General features: G+C 39.6%; 6 protein-coding genes across 8 annotated transcripts; 2 read left to right on the plus strand and 4 right to left on the minus strand.

The window, feature by feature from the left end:
* The first annotated feature begins 1,444 nt into the window (after positions 1–1,444).
* LOC140761962 (formin-like protein 11) lies at positions 1,445–7,211 on the plus strand. Its single transcript, XM_073099524.1, has 7 exons — positions 1,445–2,147; positions 2,792–3,509; positions 3,601–4,105; positions 4,192–4,391; positions 4,847–5,082; positions 5,839–6,728; positions 6,934–7,211. The coding sequence occupies exons 1-6, from the start codon at positions 1,986–1,988 to the stop codon at positions 6,670–6,672; spliced, it is 2,655 nt and encodes an 884-aa protein (XP_072955625.1). The 5' UTR covers positions 1,445–1,985; the 3' UTR covers positions 6,673–6,728; positions 6,934–7,211.
* A 258-nt stretch (positions 7,212–7,469) lies between these two features.
* On the minus strand, positions 7,470–8,474 carry LOC140762301 (histone H2A.6). The gene is made up of 2 exons (XM_073100022.1): positions 8,206–8,474; positions 7,470–7,964 (listed from the first exon to the last, which is right to left on the minus strand). The coding sequence occupies exons 1-2, from the start codon at positions 8,392–8,394 to the stop codon at positions 7,758–7,760; spliced, it is 396 nt and encodes a 131-aa protein (XP_072956123.1). The 5' UTR covers positions 8,395–8,474; the 3' UTR covers positions 7,470–7,757.
* Positions 8,475–9,329: 855 nt separating this feature from the next.
* LOC140762298 (kinesin-like protein KIN-14N) lies at positions 9,330–17,455 on the plus strand. 3 transcript variants are annotated; one of them, XM_073100019.1, is made up of 17 exons: positions 9,330–9,364; positions 11,720–11,969; positions 12,069–12,213; positions 12,315–12,424; positions 12,499–12,618; positions 12,701–12,904; positions 13,753–13,962; positions 14,040–14,114; positions 14,668–14,814; positions 14,887–15,028; positions 15,139–15,248; positions 15,779–15,940; positions 16,037–16,236; positions 16,358–16,439; positions 16,508–16,612; positions 16,715–16,819; positions 16,924–17,455. In XM_073100019.1, the coding sequence occupies exons 1-17, from the start codon at positions 9,345–9,347 to the stop codon at positions 17,101–17,103; spliced, it is 2,367 nt and encodes a 788-aa protein (XP_072956120.1). In that variant the 5' UTR covers positions 9,330–9,344; the 3' UTR covers positions 17,104–17,455. The 3 variants fall into 3 exon arrangements, with proteins under 3 accessions (XP_072956120.1, XP_072956118.1, XP_072956119.1); XM_073100017.1 differs by lacking the exon at positions 9,330–9,364 and adding an exon at positions 11,362–11,622; XM_073100018.1 differs by lacking the exon at positions 9,330–9,364 and adding an exon at positions 11,362–11,617 and having other exon boundaries at positions 11,718–11,969.
* Positions 9,856–10,968, minus strand: LOC140762299 (oxygen-evolving enhancer protein 3-2, chloroplastic-like). The gene is made up of 3 exons (XM_073100020.1): positions 10,598–10,968; positions 10,180–10,475; positions 9,856–10,030 (listed from the first exon to the last, which is right to left on the minus strand). The coding sequence occupies exons 1-3, from the start codon at positions 10,908–10,910 to the stop codon at positions 9,932–9,934; spliced, it is 708 nt and encodes a 235-aa protein (XP_072956121.1). The 5' UTR covers positions 10,911–10,968; the 3' UTR covers positions 9,856–9,931.
* A 96-nt stretch (positions 17,456–17,551) lies between the features above and the next one.
* Positions 17,552–18,755, minus strand: LOC140762300 (photosynthetic NDH subunit of lumenal location 3, chloroplastic). Its single transcript, XM_073100021.1, has 3 exons — positions 18,331–18,755; positions 17,956–18,242; positions 17,552–17,818 (listed from the first exon to the last, which is right to left on the minus strand). The coding sequence occupies exons 1-3, from the start codon at positions 18,629–18,631 to the stop codon at positions 17,720–17,722; spliced, it is 687 nt and encodes a 228-aa protein (XP_072956122.1). The 5' UTR covers positions 18,632–18,755; the 3' UTR covers positions 17,552–17,719.
* A 265-nt stretch (positions 18,756–19,020) lies between these two features.
* Positions 19,021–20,502, minus strand: LOC140762462 (uclacyanin 1-like). The gene is made up of 2 exons (XM_073100271.1): positions 19,800–20,502; positions 19,021–19,697 (listed from the first exon to the last, which is right to left on the minus strand). Exons 1-2 carry the CDS (start codon positions 19,960–19,962, stop codon positions 19,171–19,173), a joined length of 690 nt encoding a protein of 229 aa, XP_072956372.1. The 5' UTR covers positions 19,963–20,502; the 3' UTR covers positions 19,021–19,170.
* Positions 20,503–20,628: the final 126 nt, after the last annotated feature.

Raw genomic sequence — 20,628 nt, forward strand, 5'->3', positions numbered from 1 at the left:
TTGGAATAAAAGTAAATATGATCAAATTGGATTTTTTTAGTCTTCCCTAGTTTAATGTAAACAAATATTTAATTAAAATATTCTCATTACAAATATATTCTAATATTCTATATTGTAGTCACGTTATAATTTAATAATTTGATAATTATATTATAGTCACATTACAGGTAATATATTCTAAAATATTATTAGAGGGGGCAACTTAGTTATTTATATTTTAAAATAAATTAGTATGATATTCTAAAATTTTATCCTAACTAAAAGTTAAGATAAAGATATCACAGGGCTGCTTATTTCCTTTGCTTATTTGGCATTTGACATAATTTATTTAAAAAATAAACAGAGTCTATTCTTGTAGATAACGATCCTTATTTCACTCTTCCAAACAAACCTATGGTATTTCCTCTACCAACCATAAGACGTGACCTAAATAACATTGTTTGACATAAACAAACGACAATAATATCAGATCAATTAAATAGCATTAAATGCTAAGTTGGTGCTTGGTAGGTCTCTGTTTTTTCCCTCGTATGAGCCCCTACATGGGAAGAAGTCTATGCACCGCTTTTTTTATTATTCATTCAAAAGCCACCTTACAATCGAGTGAAAAGATTTACTCTCGTCTCTTCCAGGCCACCGTAGTAGTAATTTGAGCATTTATGATTTCTTACTACACCACCATCCCTTGTAGGACCACAGAATTAACTCCCAGACAGGGCTATATACATATATATATATACTATTTAAGATTCGACACTTGGACTAGACATGAAGTTTTAATCATCATAATTGAAAGGTTTGCATGGCCCATTCCCAGGATAGGACGAGCAATATAGTCGCAAACTTTCACTATCTTAGTTAGGAGTTTATATCAATCATGTTAGTAGAAGAGAGCAAAGCACAGCTAATTAATGTTTTAATTAGTCATCTCTACTATGATAGTTAGTCACTGCATACCTTGCGTCAATGGGCCATCTCGAAGGTCTAATTGTCTCGAAATGTGTGCCTATCCCAGATATTCCAATTATTAAATAGCCTCGAATAGCGAGCTCCAGCCCAAAGTGGAGAGGACTTTTGGAAGAGCTCTCTTTGGTCACCCACATAATTGCGTAGCCTTCTATCCTCCTCGTGTTAATGGTTGGTTTGAAATAGTTTAACAAGCCCAAGAGGCACACGGTTGACGAGTTGAGATGCCTCCAAAGTCGCAGACTCCCACGCGGTCTCGAGGGTTTGGGAATTTGCACTTTGTGAAACACCTTTGTTGATTTGTGGTGATAACTAGGAAAGGTTTGAACAACTTCTTCAAAGAAGCATTTTGTCGAGCGTCCGGCGGGCATTATTATACTACCGATTTATTTAAAAATAGTTTGAAGTATTTTACATAATATACAGATAGTTACTGACAACTTCACAAACTAGAATATATTTAGAGTTCGATAGTAAGATTATGTTCTTTCCTTATCCTTCCTTACTGTGATAAAGTTTTTAGTTATATGTAACTAATTATATAAGGTGCCAAATTCTCGGAACCAAATCCTATAAAATCATATCGTAACCTTAGTATTTGTATTATTAGTTCCTAATCGGAAATAATACTCTCAAAAAATTAAACAAAATAGAGACTTGCATCAAAAAGAGGAACCCTTTTGCCACTCGAATCCTAAAGCGCATTGATCGTCTCTTTCCTGCGGTCGGCGAAAATTAGCGGAGAAATCATTTTAGGCATTCTATCTTTACTCTTTCTTGATCAAAAGGTGACTCTTTTTTTTTTCTTCTTTCAATTCGCATAACAGCTGGGTACTCTACAATACCTTCTATATCGCATCGAAGTGGCGGGAATCATCGAGCATTAGGGAATCTTTGTTCAGTTTTCTCTCCCGCTTGTTAAAGATTTCTCTTGGGTGATCGAGATTCAAATCTGGCAATTATTCAAACGATTCGTGGGTTGTGCATTCACTTTGGGATCGGATGATGCTATCGAGGAGATGATGATGGGTTGGGGCATAAATGGGTTCGCCGCTGTGTATGTGATCTTGCTGCATCTTTTGGTGCCTTGTGGATCGGCAGGGAGGCAGGACTCTGACGGCTTGCTCTCGAGTTTGAGGGATTCATCCAAGATCGAGCCCTTTCCAGATATAGATCAAGCTGTAAGATGAAATTCCACCTTGCGTTTGTCAAAATTTTCTTTTCGCTAGACAATATCATCATCTCCTGGCATTGTTATATTTTTCACCTTATTAGTCATGATAGAAATTTTATTAGTAATTCTAGTGCCATGCTTATAGGATCAGAGCTACTGGTTATGTTAAAGATCCATTGCACTAATCTTATATTTAATCTGCTGTCCAAGTCGATGTCTTCCATAAGATTTTTTTGACGTAAGTTGAATGGAGAATTAGAGAAGAATTAGCTTATACTTTGAAAATGCATTAAATATTATTTATATGTACGTGAGTCAATGGCGCGAGTTATGTCAACGTCAAGTTTTCTCACTAGAATATTAGATATTCAAAATGGCTGAAACTTGATAGCTCCTTCATTAGCAAATACAGGAGATTCAAAAGAGAGGACTCGCAATGTTAATCATTTAAGATAAGATGTACCATGACAATATGTATAGTTGATTCCTGGCATAAACTTTTATGCATCTTCAAATAATATACATTCTTGGAGTGCACTATGGCAATATATGTTCAGTATCAAGTTATTGTATACCGGTTGATTTCCTACAGTATGAGCTTCTCACTAATTTTGATAGTCACAGCTTGATGCCATTATATTATGACTGCAGGTGGAACTAGCATGGCTCCATTGTGGTCTAGATATGAAAATTTTAGAAGAAATTAAGACAAATTGTGGCTACATTCATTTCATTGAGGTTATCCTCCATTATTCTGATGAGATATATCTGTCGAAAAGGTTGTCTGGGAAACGCAGCTTAGAGGAAGCTATACTTAATGTGCCGGAAGAAATTATACGAACATTTATTAATTGTTTGAGCAAGCAAAATCTTCCATTTCCTGCTTCTGGGGAAGATAGTTTGAGGTACGTGTGGGCTGATAATCTTGAAGCATTACTTGGTTGGTATCCTGTTTCAAGAAGAAATTTGGCTGATTCCTCCCTGGCCCCAACAATAGTACCAGTATCAGCTCCATCCCTAGGCCCTGGAGCTCAATCTCCTAGTTATGCTCCAGCACTCTCGCCTGTTCCATCACCTGTAAGTTCACCAGCACCTAACTACTTTCCTCCAGCTCCTGTTCCTAGCAGCTTCTTTCCACCAGAATATGCTCAAATCAGTCCAAGCACTGCTTCAATTTTGCCACCAAAGAAGAAAAACAGCAGCAAAAGATTGGTTGACACCGCTGTTGTTCTAAGTTTGACAGGGATATCATTCTTTGCTGCATTCCTCCTTGTTTGCCTTTGTAAATATCGTAGAAGCAAAAATTTTACAACATATAGCCAGAGGGATGATCGACCACTTTTAAGTTTAAATTTAAGTAACTTTGCTGGTATGGTGATGCTTTGGAATAATTTACTTATCTATTTACTCATTTAGCATAAATCTTTGTTTCCAGTGCTGATTTTAGGATGTTGCACCAGGTTCTTCCCAAAAGTCGTATAGTCAGGGAAATCCAATGGATGCAAATAAAGTTGGTGCTTCTTCTCTGGAAAGAGAACCAAGCCAAAATGGTTGTGCTTTAACTTTGAAAATGAACTCGGATGAAACTCCAAAGATTGAAGTGCAGCCTATGACTTCTAACTCAAGTGAACCATCTGTTGCACCTAGCAGTTCTGCACCAGAGGCACTGCCTCCGGCTCCTCCTGCTCCTGCTCCACCACCTCCACCACCCAGTCGAAAGCCTGGCCCTCCTCCACCACCACCACCTAAAGCTGTCCCTCGTCCACCTGCTGGAAACCAAATTTCTTCAAAAGTGCACCCTCCATTTGGACAAAAACAGTCGGTAAATGGAACTGCTGGACAGGAAATTGGTAGTGCTGATCCAGATGCACCAAAAGCCAAGTTGAAGCCATTTTTTTGGGATAAGGTTCTTGCAAACCCTGGTCAATCAATGGTGTGGGATCAAATTAAATCTGGTTCATTCCAGTAAGCTTCTTGATATATATTGTCTTGTCATTTTTTATTACTGGAATCATATATAGTTGATGCAGAAAATTGTATTGTGTTCACAGGTTTAATGAGGAGATGATTGAAAGTCTATTTGGTTATAGCTCTGCTGATAAGAATAAGAATGAGGGCAAGAAAGAGGCAGCATTCAAGGATCCTTCTCAATATGTTTGCATTATTGATCCTAAAAGAGCACAGAATTTGGCAATATCATTGAAGGCTTTAAACGTGAAAGTAGAGGAAGTCTGTGATGCAGTTATGGAAGGTAATCCATTTTTAATCTCTTTGAATGCAAGCTTGTGCTGAAGCAAACGTTATGCATAACTCTGTACATTTTGAAGTTGTTGAAAAGATACGTTGGCTTTATCTAAATAAATCTATTGAAAAAAGTTGAATGATATCAATGAAGATGACATTTATCGGGTAAAATTTTTAGGATCTTTTTACCAAATCACTGTAAATATTGATTTCTTGCTTGTTCCAAGTTAAGATCTTTGAGACATGCCAGAATCAGGCTCTTCCTCACAATCAGCAGTCATCAATTAGACTCACTTTTAGGGGCTTTTGCTAATTATGTGTCTCTTTAGTTTATTGAATCCTTAAGAGTTAAGAGCATACATCGATACATATTACATACAACAACTTGCAATCGGTGTTGCAGATCTTCTTTCTTTCTCTTTTTTCTTGTCACTGTTTAATCCTTTTCATCCGTCAATCCAGGTGATCAGCTTCCCGCAGAGCTACTTAAGACATTGCTGAAAATGGCTCCTACAACAGATGAAGAGCTAAAGCTTAGATTGTATGGAGGGGATATCTCCCTACTTGGTCCAGCAGAACAATTTTTAAAGGTGTTGGTTGATATACCTTATGTCTTCCAACGCCTAGATGCATTGCTTTTCATGGCTTCTCTACCAGAGGAAGTTGCAAACATGAAGGAGTCATTTTCAACGCTACAGGCGAGTCTACATCTCAGTTTTTTTATAAAAAAAAAAAAAATTAAATCTTCTTTGGAGTTGATATTACATTTTGTCATTCATCTTGGAGTCAAAAATTTTGAGAACAAGGATGACAAATCCAACTTAATCTTTGGGACCTGAAATATCGAAGTACAAGTAAAACTGATAAAGATTAATAGATGCTATATGTATGAGTTGCAATTGATGATGCTTTAGGATTATAATAGACTAACCGAAAGATGGAGAGATAGAGAGAGAGAGTGCTTTCAACTTTTTCCTTGAGATTGCATTTATAGGATTTGATCTTTAAAGTTTGTATTCCAACCCTATATGTATGTATACATACAGATTCTACTATAGTTGATCTTGCTAGGAGCCATTTTGTGCCAAATTGATAGCAGTTAGCTATTTGGAAGAAATTTTGACTGTTTAATAACACATATTATACGAACCATTGTTAATTGTGGGCCTCTTTTATGGATTAGATCAGTCGCTGTTTTAAATGATTTTCTTGATTAGATCAGTAGCTATTGTCATAGAGTATCTTCCATTCTGACCTCCTCTTTTATTTTAATACTTGGGTGGTCACTACTTGTGCATAAACAATGGCTTGTCAGAAAATATTACAAATCCATGCCTCAATCTAGGGGCTTTTTCGACTCTATATTTACCCAGAAGAAAACCTTATTGCAAGAAAATATCGTTTGTCCATGAAATTGATATTCTACTTTTTATACGATCAATCCATTTTGGCAGGTAGCTTGCAAGGAGCTCAGAAGTAGTCGTCCTTTCTTAAAGCTGTTAGAAGCTGTTCTTAAAACTGGGAACCGCATGAATGATGGTACCTTCCGAGGAGGGGCACAGGCATTCAAGCTAGACACACTCTTGAAATTGGCTGATGTTAAAGGAACTGACGGAAAGACAACATTGCTACATTTTGTTGTTCAAGAGATTATTCGTTCTGAAGGTGTTCGTGCTGCACGTCTCGCAAAGGAACAGCCAAGTAGCATCTCTAGTATGAGCTCTGATAATCTCACTGATGATTCTCCCCAAGAACCTGAAGATCACTACTGTAGACTTGGCCTTCAAGTTGTTTCAAGACTAGGAGATGAACTTGAGAATGTCAAGAAGGCAGCTTGTCTTGATGCTGATGCTTTAACAAGTACAGTGGCAAGTCTTGGCCATAAGCTCATGAAGATAAAGGACTTCATTGATAGTAGTATGAAAAGCACGGAGGAAGAAAGCGGGTTCTACCATAAACTTAATCATTTTGTAGAACAAGCAGAGGCCGATATTACTTTCTTACTGCAGGAAGAGAAGAGAATAAGATTTCTGGTAAAGAATACTGTTGATTATTTCCATGGAAATGCAGGGAAAGATGAGGGCTTTCGTCTGTTTGCAATTGTACGAGACTTCCTTGCAATGTTGGATAAGGCATGCAAACAAGTGAGGGAATCAAAGAAGAAAGTATCAAAGGTACCAAGAAGTAGAGAGACGTCAACATCTTCTCTGCCAGATCCACGAGAGCATCTCTTTCCCGCAATTAGGGATCGGCGAGTTGAAAGTTCCAGTTCTGATGACGAGAGTTAACTTTAGATAAGGGGAGATGCGTGGGTTTTGCCATTGGAATTCAGTACTGACTACAGGTATAACTACTATTCTTCTCACTACCTCTCATACTGTGAGGTTTCTGGAGGTTTGAGCCAGCACTACTTGTCTTGTCTCTGCCATTGCCTGCTGCTTTTTGCAAAAGAAATGATGCTCGTTGTTTACCAGCAATAGCTGGTCTGAAAGCAGAAAAACTTAATTTCCTCGTGTTATTCTTAATGACGTCCATTTTCTTGTTTCCAGGGCTCGAAAAGCAGTGACAAATAAATCCTGTGATATCTTGGTGACAAGTTCTTGAAGAGCTGTTACATCAATCATGCCTGGCAAGAATTCACTAACTAGTAAGGCTCTGTCAGGAATCATCACTGTGAAAGATCACAAAGAAATAGATAGATTTAACTGATCATTTTTCCATTTATTGTAGCTCTGCAAAGAAAAGAATTTTGTTAGGATCTTTGCACCAATTTTTGTCTTTTAAATCTTCAACTTTCACAAAGAAAATATGTTAGTTTTTGTTCTAATCTGTTCAAGCTCCATTATTTTATACGTGTATGCGTCGGAACTAAAACTATGGCTTAGGGAAGCTTTGTTCGTCCCTCTCGTATGAATTTGTCAATGTTGATGGCACATACCTATTAAATACCACGTGGAGCAATCTAAATTAAATCCATTATTTTTTTATAGACACTTGGAAGTTATTAAATATAACTATCGATGTAAACCTTTTAATATTGTATACGAACAAATTTCATAAATCACAGCAATACGAATCGGGGATATAACAAACCATTAGTCCTTCAATTTTACCATCCACAAGATATAACTAACTTTCGTTACACACAGAGAGAGAGAGAGAGAGAGAGAGAGGAGAATTACAAGAGGAAAAGTTACTACTCACAAATCTAAACCTGTCCATCTAACACATCTACCTTTCTTACATCCTCAAATCCAACTTGTTAAGTCTGAACAAACCTTAAATATAACCCCAGCTAAAGATTACGACACTTGTATTAGCGAAAGAGAGAGGACCCTCCAACTCTCTGGCACAAGAGAACACGTTGAAGAGCTCAGCTCTCGTCGGCGGATGGCTTCGACGAGGCCTTCTTGGGGAGGAGGAGGTTGTGGATGTTGGGCATGACGCCGCCACTGGCAATGGTGACCGACCCAAGAAGCTTCGTTAACTCGTCGTCGTTCCTCACCGCGAGCTGGATGTGGCGCGGCACGATTCGGGTCTTCTTGTTGTCCCTTGCGGCGTTACCAGCCAACTCCAACACCTTAAAGACCAAATCAGACGAAACATGAGTGCCGAAAATATTACTTTGAAGAAACTATGAGGTGAATACAAATTTTAGAAGAATCTAGCAGATGGGTCTTGTAAGTTCTCCACAAATTTGTTATTCAGACAAGAAAAAGAAGCAAACAAGATCGAGTCGTAGAAGAAACCTTCTAAAAGCATCAAATTCCGATATACGCGAGTAAAAGAAAGATGGGAGAACAAAGGATAAAAAGTAGTACCTCGGCGGCGAGGTACTCGAGGACAGCGGCGAGGTAGACCGGAGCACCGGCACCGACGCGCTCGGCGTACTTGCCGGCCTTGAGGAAGCGAGCTATCCTACCAACAGGGAACTGGAGTCCTGCCTTGCTACTCCTCGACGTTGCCTTCTTCGCGGCTCCCGACCCAATAGTCTTCCCTCTCCCTGCCATTGTTCCTCGAAGAACGAACCGAGTTCTTTTGGAAGAAGGCGAAGTTGAAGAGAAGGCGCGAATAATCCCCTCGCTCTCGCTGTTCCGCATCTGGGATCTTTATGTAGTAGTTTGGGTTAGAGGTAAAGACCAATGAGATACGAGCACGGGGATCGTGAATTATATCCGTAGAATCGATGAGCGGTGAACGGTGAGATGAAGGTTTATCCTTTTGAGTTGGATCCGGAAGCGGTGGCAAGGAGATCCGGAAGCGGTTTCCTCGGATGTCGTGCTCTTTCCGAGGTTTCTAAAATCCAAATTTCCGTTCCGATTGACGGTTGGGATGTTACTGTCAAGGGACTTTCACATTTTATCCCCTACTCTATATGCTTATTTCTATTTAGACCTTGCGTTTACCATTACATTTTCAAAATTCACTTTAAACACCCTCACTTTTAACCCCTCCCGAAAATCCTCTTTTTTCCCATTTCTTCTCTCCCGAGGAGGAGGCCAAGATTGAGAAAGGCTTTGAAGAAGCCAAGGTTGCCAAGAGGGAGGCTCGCAAGGAAGCATAAAGAGCATTAGCAAAGCAGAGGCAGGTAGAAGAATGAAGGGCAGATGGTGATCAAGCAGTAAGGTCAGAATAAGTCTGCCAACAATCTTAACTTGTGAGTAAACCTCATTTATGTGGTTATATCTAAACCATGTCAAAATATAGGACCTCACTAGTCACTAGTTTATTTTTGTTGCAGAATAAAGTTAGAGATAGAGTTCATTGGTGAAGGAGATACATCATGAAGCCTGTGTAACAGCACATGGGCTTAGCCCAATGCTTATAAATTACACTGTTTTTTAAGCAACTTCCTGCGATGTTGGATGCCTTTGATTTTAGGAGTTTCACATATGATGGATAAATTGTACAGCTATTTCAATTAAGCTGAAGGAATCTTTCATGATGTTGGTAAGATCACATGTCCTGCTCTTCCGGAAGGTATGATTCTACTGTAGCAGGTAATAACAAATGTCAAACTCAAACTACATACCAAGAGTCAGCTACAACAACCCAAGAACCCCCTTGATATATTCTTTCTGTTAGAATTTAACCATTCTAATATTACATTCTTTTGTATTATTTAAACTTCACTATTACGTGTAAGTTCTCTATATATGTATACTGCAATGAAGCTAGCTCCATAGATTGAGCATTCGCACACATATTCCTACTTTGAAATCTACTAGAAGATTTTGGCACATTACATCAAGCTTTTCCATGCATTTTAGCTGTTCATCATTCAGCCCTCCAATTTTTACCTTCTCCTTATTCCCTTTAAAGGTTGTCAGTCGTTTTACTTGAAGCAATGCTGTTGCATTCCTTTGACCATGACGGTAATTTAGAGCTCCAGTTCATTGTTACCTAGCATTATAAAAGTTGCAGTTGCACCAATCCCTCTTCATCACTCAAAGCATTACCAAAACAGCCAATTTTCAACAATACAAGATGCAATACTATTTTATATGAACAAAGGATAAAGAGAATACAAGAGTGCAAGGCTTTTCACTAGCCTAGTTTTGCAAGTACATCTCCAAGGGCAGATGTGGTCGCGGCATAGTATTTCTCTGCTTCTGGGGTGCTCTTGATCTTCGCGGCGTGGTCAAGCTGTATTTGAATACAGAAACAAAGCAAACAAGTTAACAAGAATTGCTCTTAATTGATTCATGTATAGCAAATCTTTCCTTTCTAGTATTCACAAATATAAGGTGTGAAGTGTGATTAAAAGTAGTGTGCAATAAAGAAAGGATTGTTACCCCATCAATGGTGGCGAAGAGCTTGCCAGTGAGGTCCTTGAGGGATTTCTTCTCTTCCTTGGGCTTTGCAGCTATGATGGTGTTAAGATCATAGCGGAGATAAGAGGCCTTCAGGCGGAGGTCCATTTGGACGTAAGGCCATGCCTTCTTATCTATAAACCCCTTCAGGTTTACGATGTCCTTTGCCGATTCCTTCGCTCTTGCCGCTGCCTCCACCGGAGCTAATGGCTGCAGGTAGAAACGCTTCTTCAATGGAAGATCCAAATCTCGAGGTTGGTCAGCGTTTAGAGTCCCAGCTGTTGATAATGTAGAAATAGATTATGATCATAATTTACTCCTCCAACAAAGAATTAAAGAACCTTATACATCTACACAAGCTGTATTTTTTTGTTATTTTGTTCAATGAAAGCATACTCACGTAGTCCTCCAGATGGCGGCGGAGGTGGGCCGACCTTGATGGGCTTAGCCTCCGCGAGGACGGCTTTAACGAAGGATCCACCGGCCAAACCGGTGGCCACGAGTCCTAACATGGCTCGGCGGCCGGTCTGGACTTGGGCCTCGATCTCTGCCGGACCTTGCTGGGCTCGAACTGTGAACCCGGTCCGGTTTGCGGTTAGCCGGTTGCTGCCCGGCGCGGCGAGCCTGCTCGAGCCGCCGAGCTGAAGGCTGCCGTCTAAGACAGCTTGCGACGAACCACGTAAGCCAGCCATTGAAGCCATCGCCTGTGCCATTCTCCGCTTTGCTTCTCTCTTCTACTCCCTTCTCTCTATCTCTCTAAATTCTCGATTGGAACGGAGAGGGGAAAATGGGATTTTATTCGGAGATGTGAGGAATCATGGTTCGGGTGATTCCTTATCTGCTGGATAAGTGGAGAGCCAGTAAATGGTGGCCACGTGTACAATTATGTGGTGAGTGTATGACATGGTTGGATTGGGTTCCATTTGTCCAATAGGAGCTTGACATGTGGCGTGCCTCCACTTCCAACAGTGATGTACACATGGTGGTCGGCGGAGACGTGAGCTAGACATGAAATTAGATTTCAAAATTGAGGCCGTAATTTCGATATCGTTGGACGTTGATGATGATTGTACTAACGGCGTTAATTTATGCGTCAAATAGACACGGGTTCACAAAAGTAGGGGCAGTTTCGGAACAAAACGAAATCCACTCACCCGCCCGCCCATCCCGAATTTCAAACGATTTCAAACCTTTCCCTCTTCTCCTCCACTCAGAGCAAAGAAACGAGAGATTAAAGAAAACCCTAGATCTAACCCGATCCCAGCGAGGAAGGAGGAGGAAGGGTAGATAGGATTCTTTCTCTCCAAAAAGCTTTTTTCAGATTTTCCACTGTTATCTCCAAATCGGATCTTCCACCCGAAACCTAACCGTAGGCGTCCGATTTGTCACAGCTCGGATGTCCTTTAGGAACCCCTTAAATGTAAGGTTTGCTCTTCTTTCCTCTCCGCACTCTCTTCCGAGGATTTGTGCTCTAGATCTTCGCAGTACCAATTTTAGGGTTTGTGTTCTTTCTTGGGTAGAGGAAGGAGAATCTAGATGAGGCGCCCGCTGATAAGAGGCGAAAGGTTGCGGTAGGAAAAATGGTGGGAGCGGCGAACAACATACGATCTAGATCGGTGCTTTCTGCCGTAAATGGTGGGCCTAATGGTGGGGTTGGAGATCCGGCGGCAGCGGCAGCCGCCGTGAATCAAGAAATCGAATTCAATTCGAGGGAGGATGTCGAGAGGCTGCTAGGCGAGAAGATGAAGGGGAAGAACAAAAATGATTTCAAGGTAAATATATGGCAAATCATGAATTTGAAGTTTTGATTATTTTTGATTGTTAATTTGCGAATTTCTTGTATTTTATTTGTTTCTTTTTTGTTGTTGTAGGGAAAGAGTGAGCAGATGATGGAATATATAAAAAAGCTTAGAGCTTGCATCAAGTGGTTTATGGAGCGGGAAGATGTCAATTTGGTGGAACTGGAGAGGCTTAGAAGTTTGCTGGAATCTGAGGAGAAAAGGCACTCTGAGATTGGTAACTTTTTTCTTATATTTTGTCGCATAATGTTCAGTCTCACTATGAAAATTTGCATCATATCTTTGGATCTGATAAGTTACTTTTCTATCTTTATATAGCTGCCCAATTGACAAGTACTATAGAAGAACTAAATGGGACAATTGAGGATCTTAAGAAACAGTATGCTTCTTTGGAAGAAAAACTCAGAAAGGAGGAGGCTGAGAAAATGGTGGGTGTTTCAAAAGGTAGTTTTTTAATTAAATCCGAGTCATATGCATTTAGTTGACGATGGTAAATTGGCAGGATTCCATTAAATCTCACGGGGAGGAAAAAGAGGCAAGGGTTGCTGCTGAAACTTTACGAGATGCTCTCTCTGCAGATCTTGAAAAAGCCGGTCAGGAAGCAAAACGTCTTAATGATCAAGTTAGTATCTTAAGACAGATTTGTTAGATTAATGACATTATCTATTTATCATTATGTTGTATATATTGTTTCGTCTTTGCAGATTAAGATGCTCCAAGAGACCAATAAACGACTGCAGGAATACAATACCAGTCTGCAACAATATAACAGCAATCTTCAAGCAGAAGCTGTGAAAAATGGTGAGACAATGACCAAGCTGCAGAAGGAGAAGAATGCTATGATGGAAACACTAAATGGTTTGAGAGATCATGCCAACTCATTCAAAACTCAGTTGGATGTTGCCAGGGTGCGCTTTATATTGTTTGCATTTTCTTTTAATCCTTTGGCTGGATTACATAGGTATAGATGAGCAAATTTTAAGATGGTCTTGCTGTTCTAATTTCAGAATACTTGTTAAGTCCAAAAGTAACTGTGAATTTCTGTAAGTAATGTGGACATAAAATGCTAGGTATACCATTTCCTGTGAATTACTCATCATTACATCTTCAGCCACGTGGTCTCTCTGAAAATGAGAAGTATTTCATGCATATTCTGATATTCCCTGAGCCTCAACTGGGAAGTACCTTGGCCACACTACTTTAAAAACCAAGAGAACTTGACTCATGTGCTTCGCTTTGTTGCATTATCTTTGTAATTGGTTGTTGCTGACTCGCTGGCTTGGATAAGTACTTGTGTTTCTCTAGGGAATCTTACAGAATACCGTTGTTTGTCAAGAAAGAATATGCTTTAAAAGGACATAGTAATTATGGTTATAGTATTTCTTGTTTAGTTGGCAAATTAGTATTTGCCTGTGTAAGTGGAAATTGACTTTTACTATATCTTGTAGATTGCTAGCTTGAGTAGAAAAAGAACATTAGTTTGGAAATAAATGACCACATTAGAACCAGCTATGCCTACTGTTTTTTTGTCAATCATCTCTTATGTAATTCAAAGGTTTGCATCAAATTAAATGATGTCTTTAGTTCCATCCATGTCTTTTTTTTTTGTCTTTCCCTCCCTTGCAATTGTCTATCACATTTTAATGTTTTATCTGTCTATGATGCTTCATCTTTCTTATTACGTCTCAACAGGTTTGTCTTGACATACTTATTAACATACACAACATTACTAATTTAATGCTGGCTGTTTGTGCAGTCTTCTCAACAAGAAGCATCAAAACAGAAGGAAGAGCTAAAGAAGGAAGTCAATTGTCTTAGAAATGAACTTCACCAAGTAAGAGATGATCGTGACCATCAATTAAATCAAGTGCAGTGCTTGATGTCTGAAATCATTAAATATAAAGAACTTACTGGAAAATCTGCAATAGAACTTGACAGTGCAACAACAAAAACAAATGCTCTCGAGGTTTGTCTACTTTGTTTTAAAGTTTCCTTTGATGTGGTCCTTTATCCACAAAAAGTCATGCCAATGCAAATCTATAGGAAGCATGCTCATCACAACGAGATATGATACGCACGTTGCAACTTCAACTTGCAGCTGCAAATGAGAAGCTTAAGGTGAGCGCTGGCCTTTATGAAAGTGATCTCTCTAGTCATAACATAGTTTTTTCCTGGTTTGAAGATCGTGATAATATGGTACATAAATTTAGTTCTATCTTCTTACCACAAGAGGAGAGGAAAAACTATCGTTTACAAAGAAAGCCTTCCTTCTATTCTGTAGATCATACTATGATCCATTGCTGTGATGGATGGAAACTGCATCCCTTATACATCTTTTTGTACTATCTCTGACCCTATTGATTAACATTATTTTAGCAAGATTGCCAAATTAATGGGCTTGAATCACTTGATATGTTCTTATTCCTATTCTGGATGGGCTACTCTTATCTCCTTTTGTTAATTGAATGTCTTAATTTATAAAGATATATAAAACAAAAATGTCAGTACACATTCTAAGCAAGATATTTGACTGTTTCCTAATTGTTGGATATCATTATAAGTTAAACAATTGTTGAGTCTCCCACTATTTGATTCTATTCTGTTTTTAATCTTTCCATTTGGGATTCAAAATATACCTAAGTTTGACTAATTGCTTTCTCTATTTGGCTAGAGGGCTGATCTAACAGCCACGGAGACGATGACAGAATATGAAGAACAAAAGAAAGTATTGAAAAATTTGCAAGATCGGTTAGCTGATGCAGAACAGCAAGTTCTGGAAGGAGATAAATTACGGAAAAAGCTGCACAATACCATACTGGTACTGGTTTTGGGGATTTTATGATGGTTATGATAATTTGACTTTGCTGCTGACCCTTTGCTAAATTTTCAGGAGCTAAAAGGAAATATTCGAGTGTTCTGTAGAGTGCGACCATTATTACCTGATATTGAAATTAATGGTGCAGAGGCTGCAGTTGTTTCATATCCAACATCAACAGAATACCTTGGTCGGGGAATTGACTTGATGCACAATGGTTAGATGGTTTTTCCTTATATTTTCTCTGCTCAGTATGTTGAGATCTTCTTTGCTAACTAGTTTCTTTTTGGAGTATCAATATATCTAATAAGATGTCACTGATTTCAGCCCAAAAGTATTCTTTTACGTTCGATAAAGTATTTGATCATGATGCTTCACAAGAAGATGTCTTTGTAGAAATTTCACAGTTGGTACAAAGTGCACTCGACGGTTACAAGGTATATCCTTTCATACTAATTTTATACAATTTAATTGTTTTTTTATTTATATCCATCAACCAGAAATTAAAATGGACATGGTTATCTTGATGAGTCCTACAATATACATGCATCGGGCATGGAAATGTTGTGATACTTCACAATAGTGCTTCTTTGCTGATTAGCTGGGTATCGAATGTATAGTAAAAATAGCAGCTCATCTGCCCTATAACAGATAGCATTTTGGCCAGCTCTGCTGTTTGCCAATGAGGTGTTGTACCTTTGACATTGAACAAATATTTTTTTATTAATTATTCAGTTGATTGATCTAATTATGTACTTTCAATGGTGTGACCATTTTAATGCAGCTATAATATGATAGATTGATTTTCACTCCTGTAATACAATGTCGGTATGCAATATTGTAATACTTCAAATCATGTTCTTTCCTTCATTCAGCTCATACTAATGGGTAACAAGTGCTTTTTCTTATATCATTATGTTTTAGGTTGATATAATTGAATTGTCAAAAATATTATTTTGATCCTCAGGTTTGCATCTTTGCTTATGGTCAAACTGGATCTGGCAAAACTTATACTATGATGGGTAAACCGGATGTTCTTGATCAGAAAGGGTTAATACCTCGATCGCTGGAACAAATTTTTCAAACAAGCCAGTCTCTGCTATCACAGGGTTGGAAGTACAAAATGCAGGTCTGACTATAATTGTGTGCCTTCCTATTGTGGAGGAAATTTTTTATTGATATGGCAATCTGCTATTACTAATGAGTTATTGTTATTTGTTCATAGGCTTCCATGCTGGAAATCTATAACGAAACAATCCGTGATTTGTTGGCAACTAATCGCTCTAGCAGCCAAGATACTGGTGCCTCAAAATATTCAATCAAACATGATGCAAATGGTAACACACATGTATCTGACCTTACAGTTGTGGATGTCTGCAGCATCAATGAGGTCTCATTCCTCCTACAACAGGCTGCACAGAGCAGGTGACTGTTATTTCTTTCTAATCGTTGGACAACAAGTTTAATGACTGCAATTGCTTTAAACTAACTTTTTTACTCAAGTCATAGTTCTCACATTTTACTATTTGCTGGATTTGTGTCCCAGATCTGTTGGCAAGACCCAAATGAATGAGCAGTCATCAAGAAGCCACTTTGTCTTTACTCTGCGGATTTTTGGAATTAACGAGGTATGTTAAACTTTATTTTGTCAAATAAAATGTTTGGCAAGTTCTGACAATTGAGTTTCATTAATCAGAACACAGATCAGCAAGTTCAAGGGGTATTAAACCTAATTGATCTTGCTGGAAGTGAGCGTCTTGCTAGGAGTGGTGCAACTGGTGACCGCCTTAAGGAAACTCAGGCATGTTACAATTCTATATATATTTAATTAAATGGACAAGAACTTTCTTGTCACGTGCTGATTCATCTTTACTTCAACTTTTATTTGGTGGTATGATTTCAGGCAATCAACAAAAGTTTGTCATGTTTAAGTGATGTTATCTTTTCTATTGCTAAGAAAGAGGACCACGTACCATTCAGGAATTCCAAATTAACATATCTTCTTCAGGTAAGTTTATGTCTCTTACTGGTGATCCCTCAAGGATTATGATTTTCTATATTGAAGCCTTTTTTCTTAGGGTCTCATGAATTAATTTGTTTCCTAAACTGCAGCCCTGTCTTGGAGGGGACTCTAAAACCTTGATGTTTGTTAACATCTCTCCCGAGACATCCTCAACAGGAGAGTCAATCTGTTCACTTAGGTTTGCTGCGAGGGTCAATTCTTGTGAAATTGGAATTCCTCGACGTCAAACACAGATGCGTATTGCAGATCCACGTTTGAGCTATGGTTAAGAGAACTGCAGATTGTATTTTTTTATTCACTAGATGGTTTTCCCTTGTGCATGTATGGCCCGTCAATGACCTATCAGCTCTATTTGGCCTCATAAGATGTTGATGGTATTTGTGTATCAAGGCAATGCAATTATCATTGCTGCCAAACAAAGCTAGATATCCACAAACTTGTATCAAGTATCAACATTAGAGTTGTTTCTTCAATCTGTTTGTATGTTGAGCATGATTGTGATAGAATTTGTATTAACATTTATTTCAACCTGTCTGATTGTCTTATGGCAGATTATCACCATGAGGCAACGTCAAGAAACTTGTATTTTAATTACAATATTTTTTAATAGCATTTCCTGGATAGATTGTCGTTTCATTGAATTATGCGAAGGCAACATTCACTATGAATGGACGGACATCGCTAATTAAAAAAATAGCTGCTTTTATAATTAATGAATTAATTTGAAGCAGCCTTTCTATTGCTTGGAGTTGCAACCCATGTTGTGGCCTTACAAACACTAATGCTTTGTGCCAAATGGATTCTATCTGTACTCTCAAAGCTACAATGTAATATAGCACTTGCAAACAATCACAAGTTCGAGGCATTCTTTTATGATACAAAAGCTTATGCCATTCTTGTCATTACCTCCTGGAGAATAGCTGTTGTATCTGCATAGCATGACTGCGTCGTAGGATTATCCCGCTTCTTGACGGCCTCTTCAAGCTGTTAATTAGTTCGTCGATGTTTACTGATTAGAATGCTGACATGATCTTATATCTCTGTAGGTACGCAGATGCTAGTCTTGATGCATTGAGTTATCGGAGACATTTAACAACCTAATTAAATCAACAAATCCTTACCTTCTCAACATTGTCAAATAACCGGTTGGCGAGTTCCGTGAGTGGTTGTTTCTGATCATCTGCAGCTGCGCTGATGACTTTGTCGAAATCATAGTACATGACAGTGGACTTGAGGCAGAGGTACTTCCTCACATAGCTCCATGCATCTTGGCCTATCATGTCCCCCAGAGCCAGGAGATCAAATGCATAATGCTTTAGCCTGAAAGCACTTCCTTCAGACCCTATGTTCGCCATGTAGATTCCCTTCCTCAGAAATGAACGCGTGCCTGTTTCCTCATTAGCAATCTCTGGTGCAAACATCAAAGACAGCATGAATGGTGAGAAATATCGCCAGGCCAAATTAGTGAAACATGTTGGATATTTTAGGAAGCTTACTGCTGGTGACTGTGGGAACTGGCAATGGCCCAGTAAGCCACAAGCCGTTTCCTTCTTCGGCGAGCGAAGCTCCAGCGTGCAGCTGATGGAATACGAGAGTGGCCATGGTGAAGCTCAAAGAAGTCCTCCTTGAAATTTGCAAAGAAACCTTAGAGCTGCTTGATGGAGGAACCAGAGGTTCCCGCGAGTCGTGGGCGGTGGATGCGTATATTGTCGACGGCCTTCGTTTTCGTTTGTATTCCTTGATCTGGTTCAGTTTGGTTGGAAAGATATGGGAAGCTCCATTGAGAGAAGAAGCCATGGATACTGAGGGATGTGCAACAGGAAGACTTACAAGGTGTCTGAAGGCCCTAAAGTTATCCACACTGGATATGAGTATTGGAAGCCAGTGACCACTCAAATGGCATCCACTAATCCTCAAGGAGGACAACTCCACAAGGAGAGGGTGAAAAGTTTACTTGGGTACTTTTGGCTAAATAGAACCAATGTCTTCGGTTAGCTCTTAGCCTCTCTCAGCAAACATTTCAGAAATATTTTTAAGCTCAGACCCAACAATTATTACTTTTTCTTTTTTCAAATTATAAATCGGCCTTGTCTTTTAAGTTTTTTTTTTCCAAAATTACCCTGTTAGGTGCGAATTATAAAATTTTAGAAGAGAGGGTGTGAGGTAAAACTTTCCCTTAGAGCTGAAGCAAAAGACATTTCAAACCACAGGATTTGTCCACTCTCTTGTCTCACCCACTATTCTCAGGATGCATCAAAGTACATACAAAAATCAAACACCTTTTAGTGACCACATCTTGCTATTTGCAATACAAATCTCTGTATTCTATTTAATCCTCACATAGCCAAAACCGTCAACAGCGCCACACCGAGTCCGAGCCCCATTGCGGCCCCAGCCCTCTGCCCTTTACCGACAGCCGCCGACTTCGTCACGGGTGCCGGCGCCAGCGGAAATGCCGGCGGCGACTCCGTAGGCGTTGAGACTGTCGGCGGGGACTTCGTAGGCATTGCGATTGTCGGCGGCGGCGACGCCGGGGTCGGCGCTGGCGAAGGGTCTTTTGTCGGTGCATGCTTATGCTTGTGCGGCGCCTTAGGAGGAGGAGCCATTGGAGCAGGTGTGGATGCCGGCTTCGGTGACGGTGAGGGGAGAGACGGCGTGGCCGATGAGACGACGTCGACTTCTAGCTTCATGCCTAAGCTGCAGTGGCCCGGAATGCCGCAGATGAAATATCTCTTGCCGGGGGCGGTGAGCTTGATGGTGGTGGTTCCTCCTGTGTACGACCCTAATGGCTTGACGACAGAGCATGAATCATATCCCGATTGAGACACCTCCAGCACGTTGTGGTATGCTTGGTACGTGAAAGCTGCATGCATGAGATAAACCACCCTCATTAAGAATCAAAATCTAAGATTTGTGGAACGAAATAACGCAACGTTATAGATAAATATATAAGATAAGAACATACTCAAGGTGTCGCCGGGGGCGAACTTAATGTCCGCCGCCCACCCTTCCAGGTCGGTGGTCGTGTCCCAGCCGCTGGTGCCTCCGACCTCGTAGTTTGCAGCCATTGTCGTACGAACGAGAGCTGCCATGAAGGTGATGCAGAGCAATCCTTTCATTGCTGCCATCTTCGCCAAGGAGATAGAGATGCTATAAGATGGTTGTTGTCTAATTGAAGTTGTCACACGGATTCATGGGGATATAAATAGAAGAGGCAACGATTAATCTCCAACAATAGCTTGTGAGAAAATAGTGCGAAGATTGTGCAGATGGTTGGTTCCCAAATTGGTCTATCTAGAAGTTGGTAAGTCGATGTAATCTCAAATTAGTACATAATTAGCCCATGTGGAAGTGTGAATGGTTGGGGCTAATGAGAGCTTAGTATTGATTTCAACGCAGATCTAATGACTCAAAATTTGAGTTGAGTTACGTTACGATGTATCTCATCGTGGAGACACATCGGAGTTCGGAGACAAATGAATAATTCAAAACGAGACCAAGATTAGAGGCCGTGCATAACATGATCACCGCATCCAATTTATTAGGCCCAGAGATCATGTCACCAGTTGACCTCTGTTTAATATTTTATTGGATATGATTTGCTTCCCCATTTTTTATGACATTAATAAAGCACCTACTATTTATGTTCATCTAGAATGGTGTATCTGATAATGCATGCCTGCAAATTGGCCGAAGGATAATATATCCTTGAGTGCTTCGTCATAATGCCATTGGACATATGCCAGTAATCATTTTAATCAATATATCTAACCAGCAGATTAATAGAAAAAAGA

This window comes from Typha angustifolia, chromosome 7 (genome assembly GCF_048772165.1).
Source record: "Typha angustifolia cultivar Huaian chromosome 7, ASM4877216v1, whole genome shotgun sequence".
NCBI lineage: Eukaryota > Viridiplantae > Streptophyta > Magnoliopsida > Poales > Typhaceae > Typha > Typha angustifolia.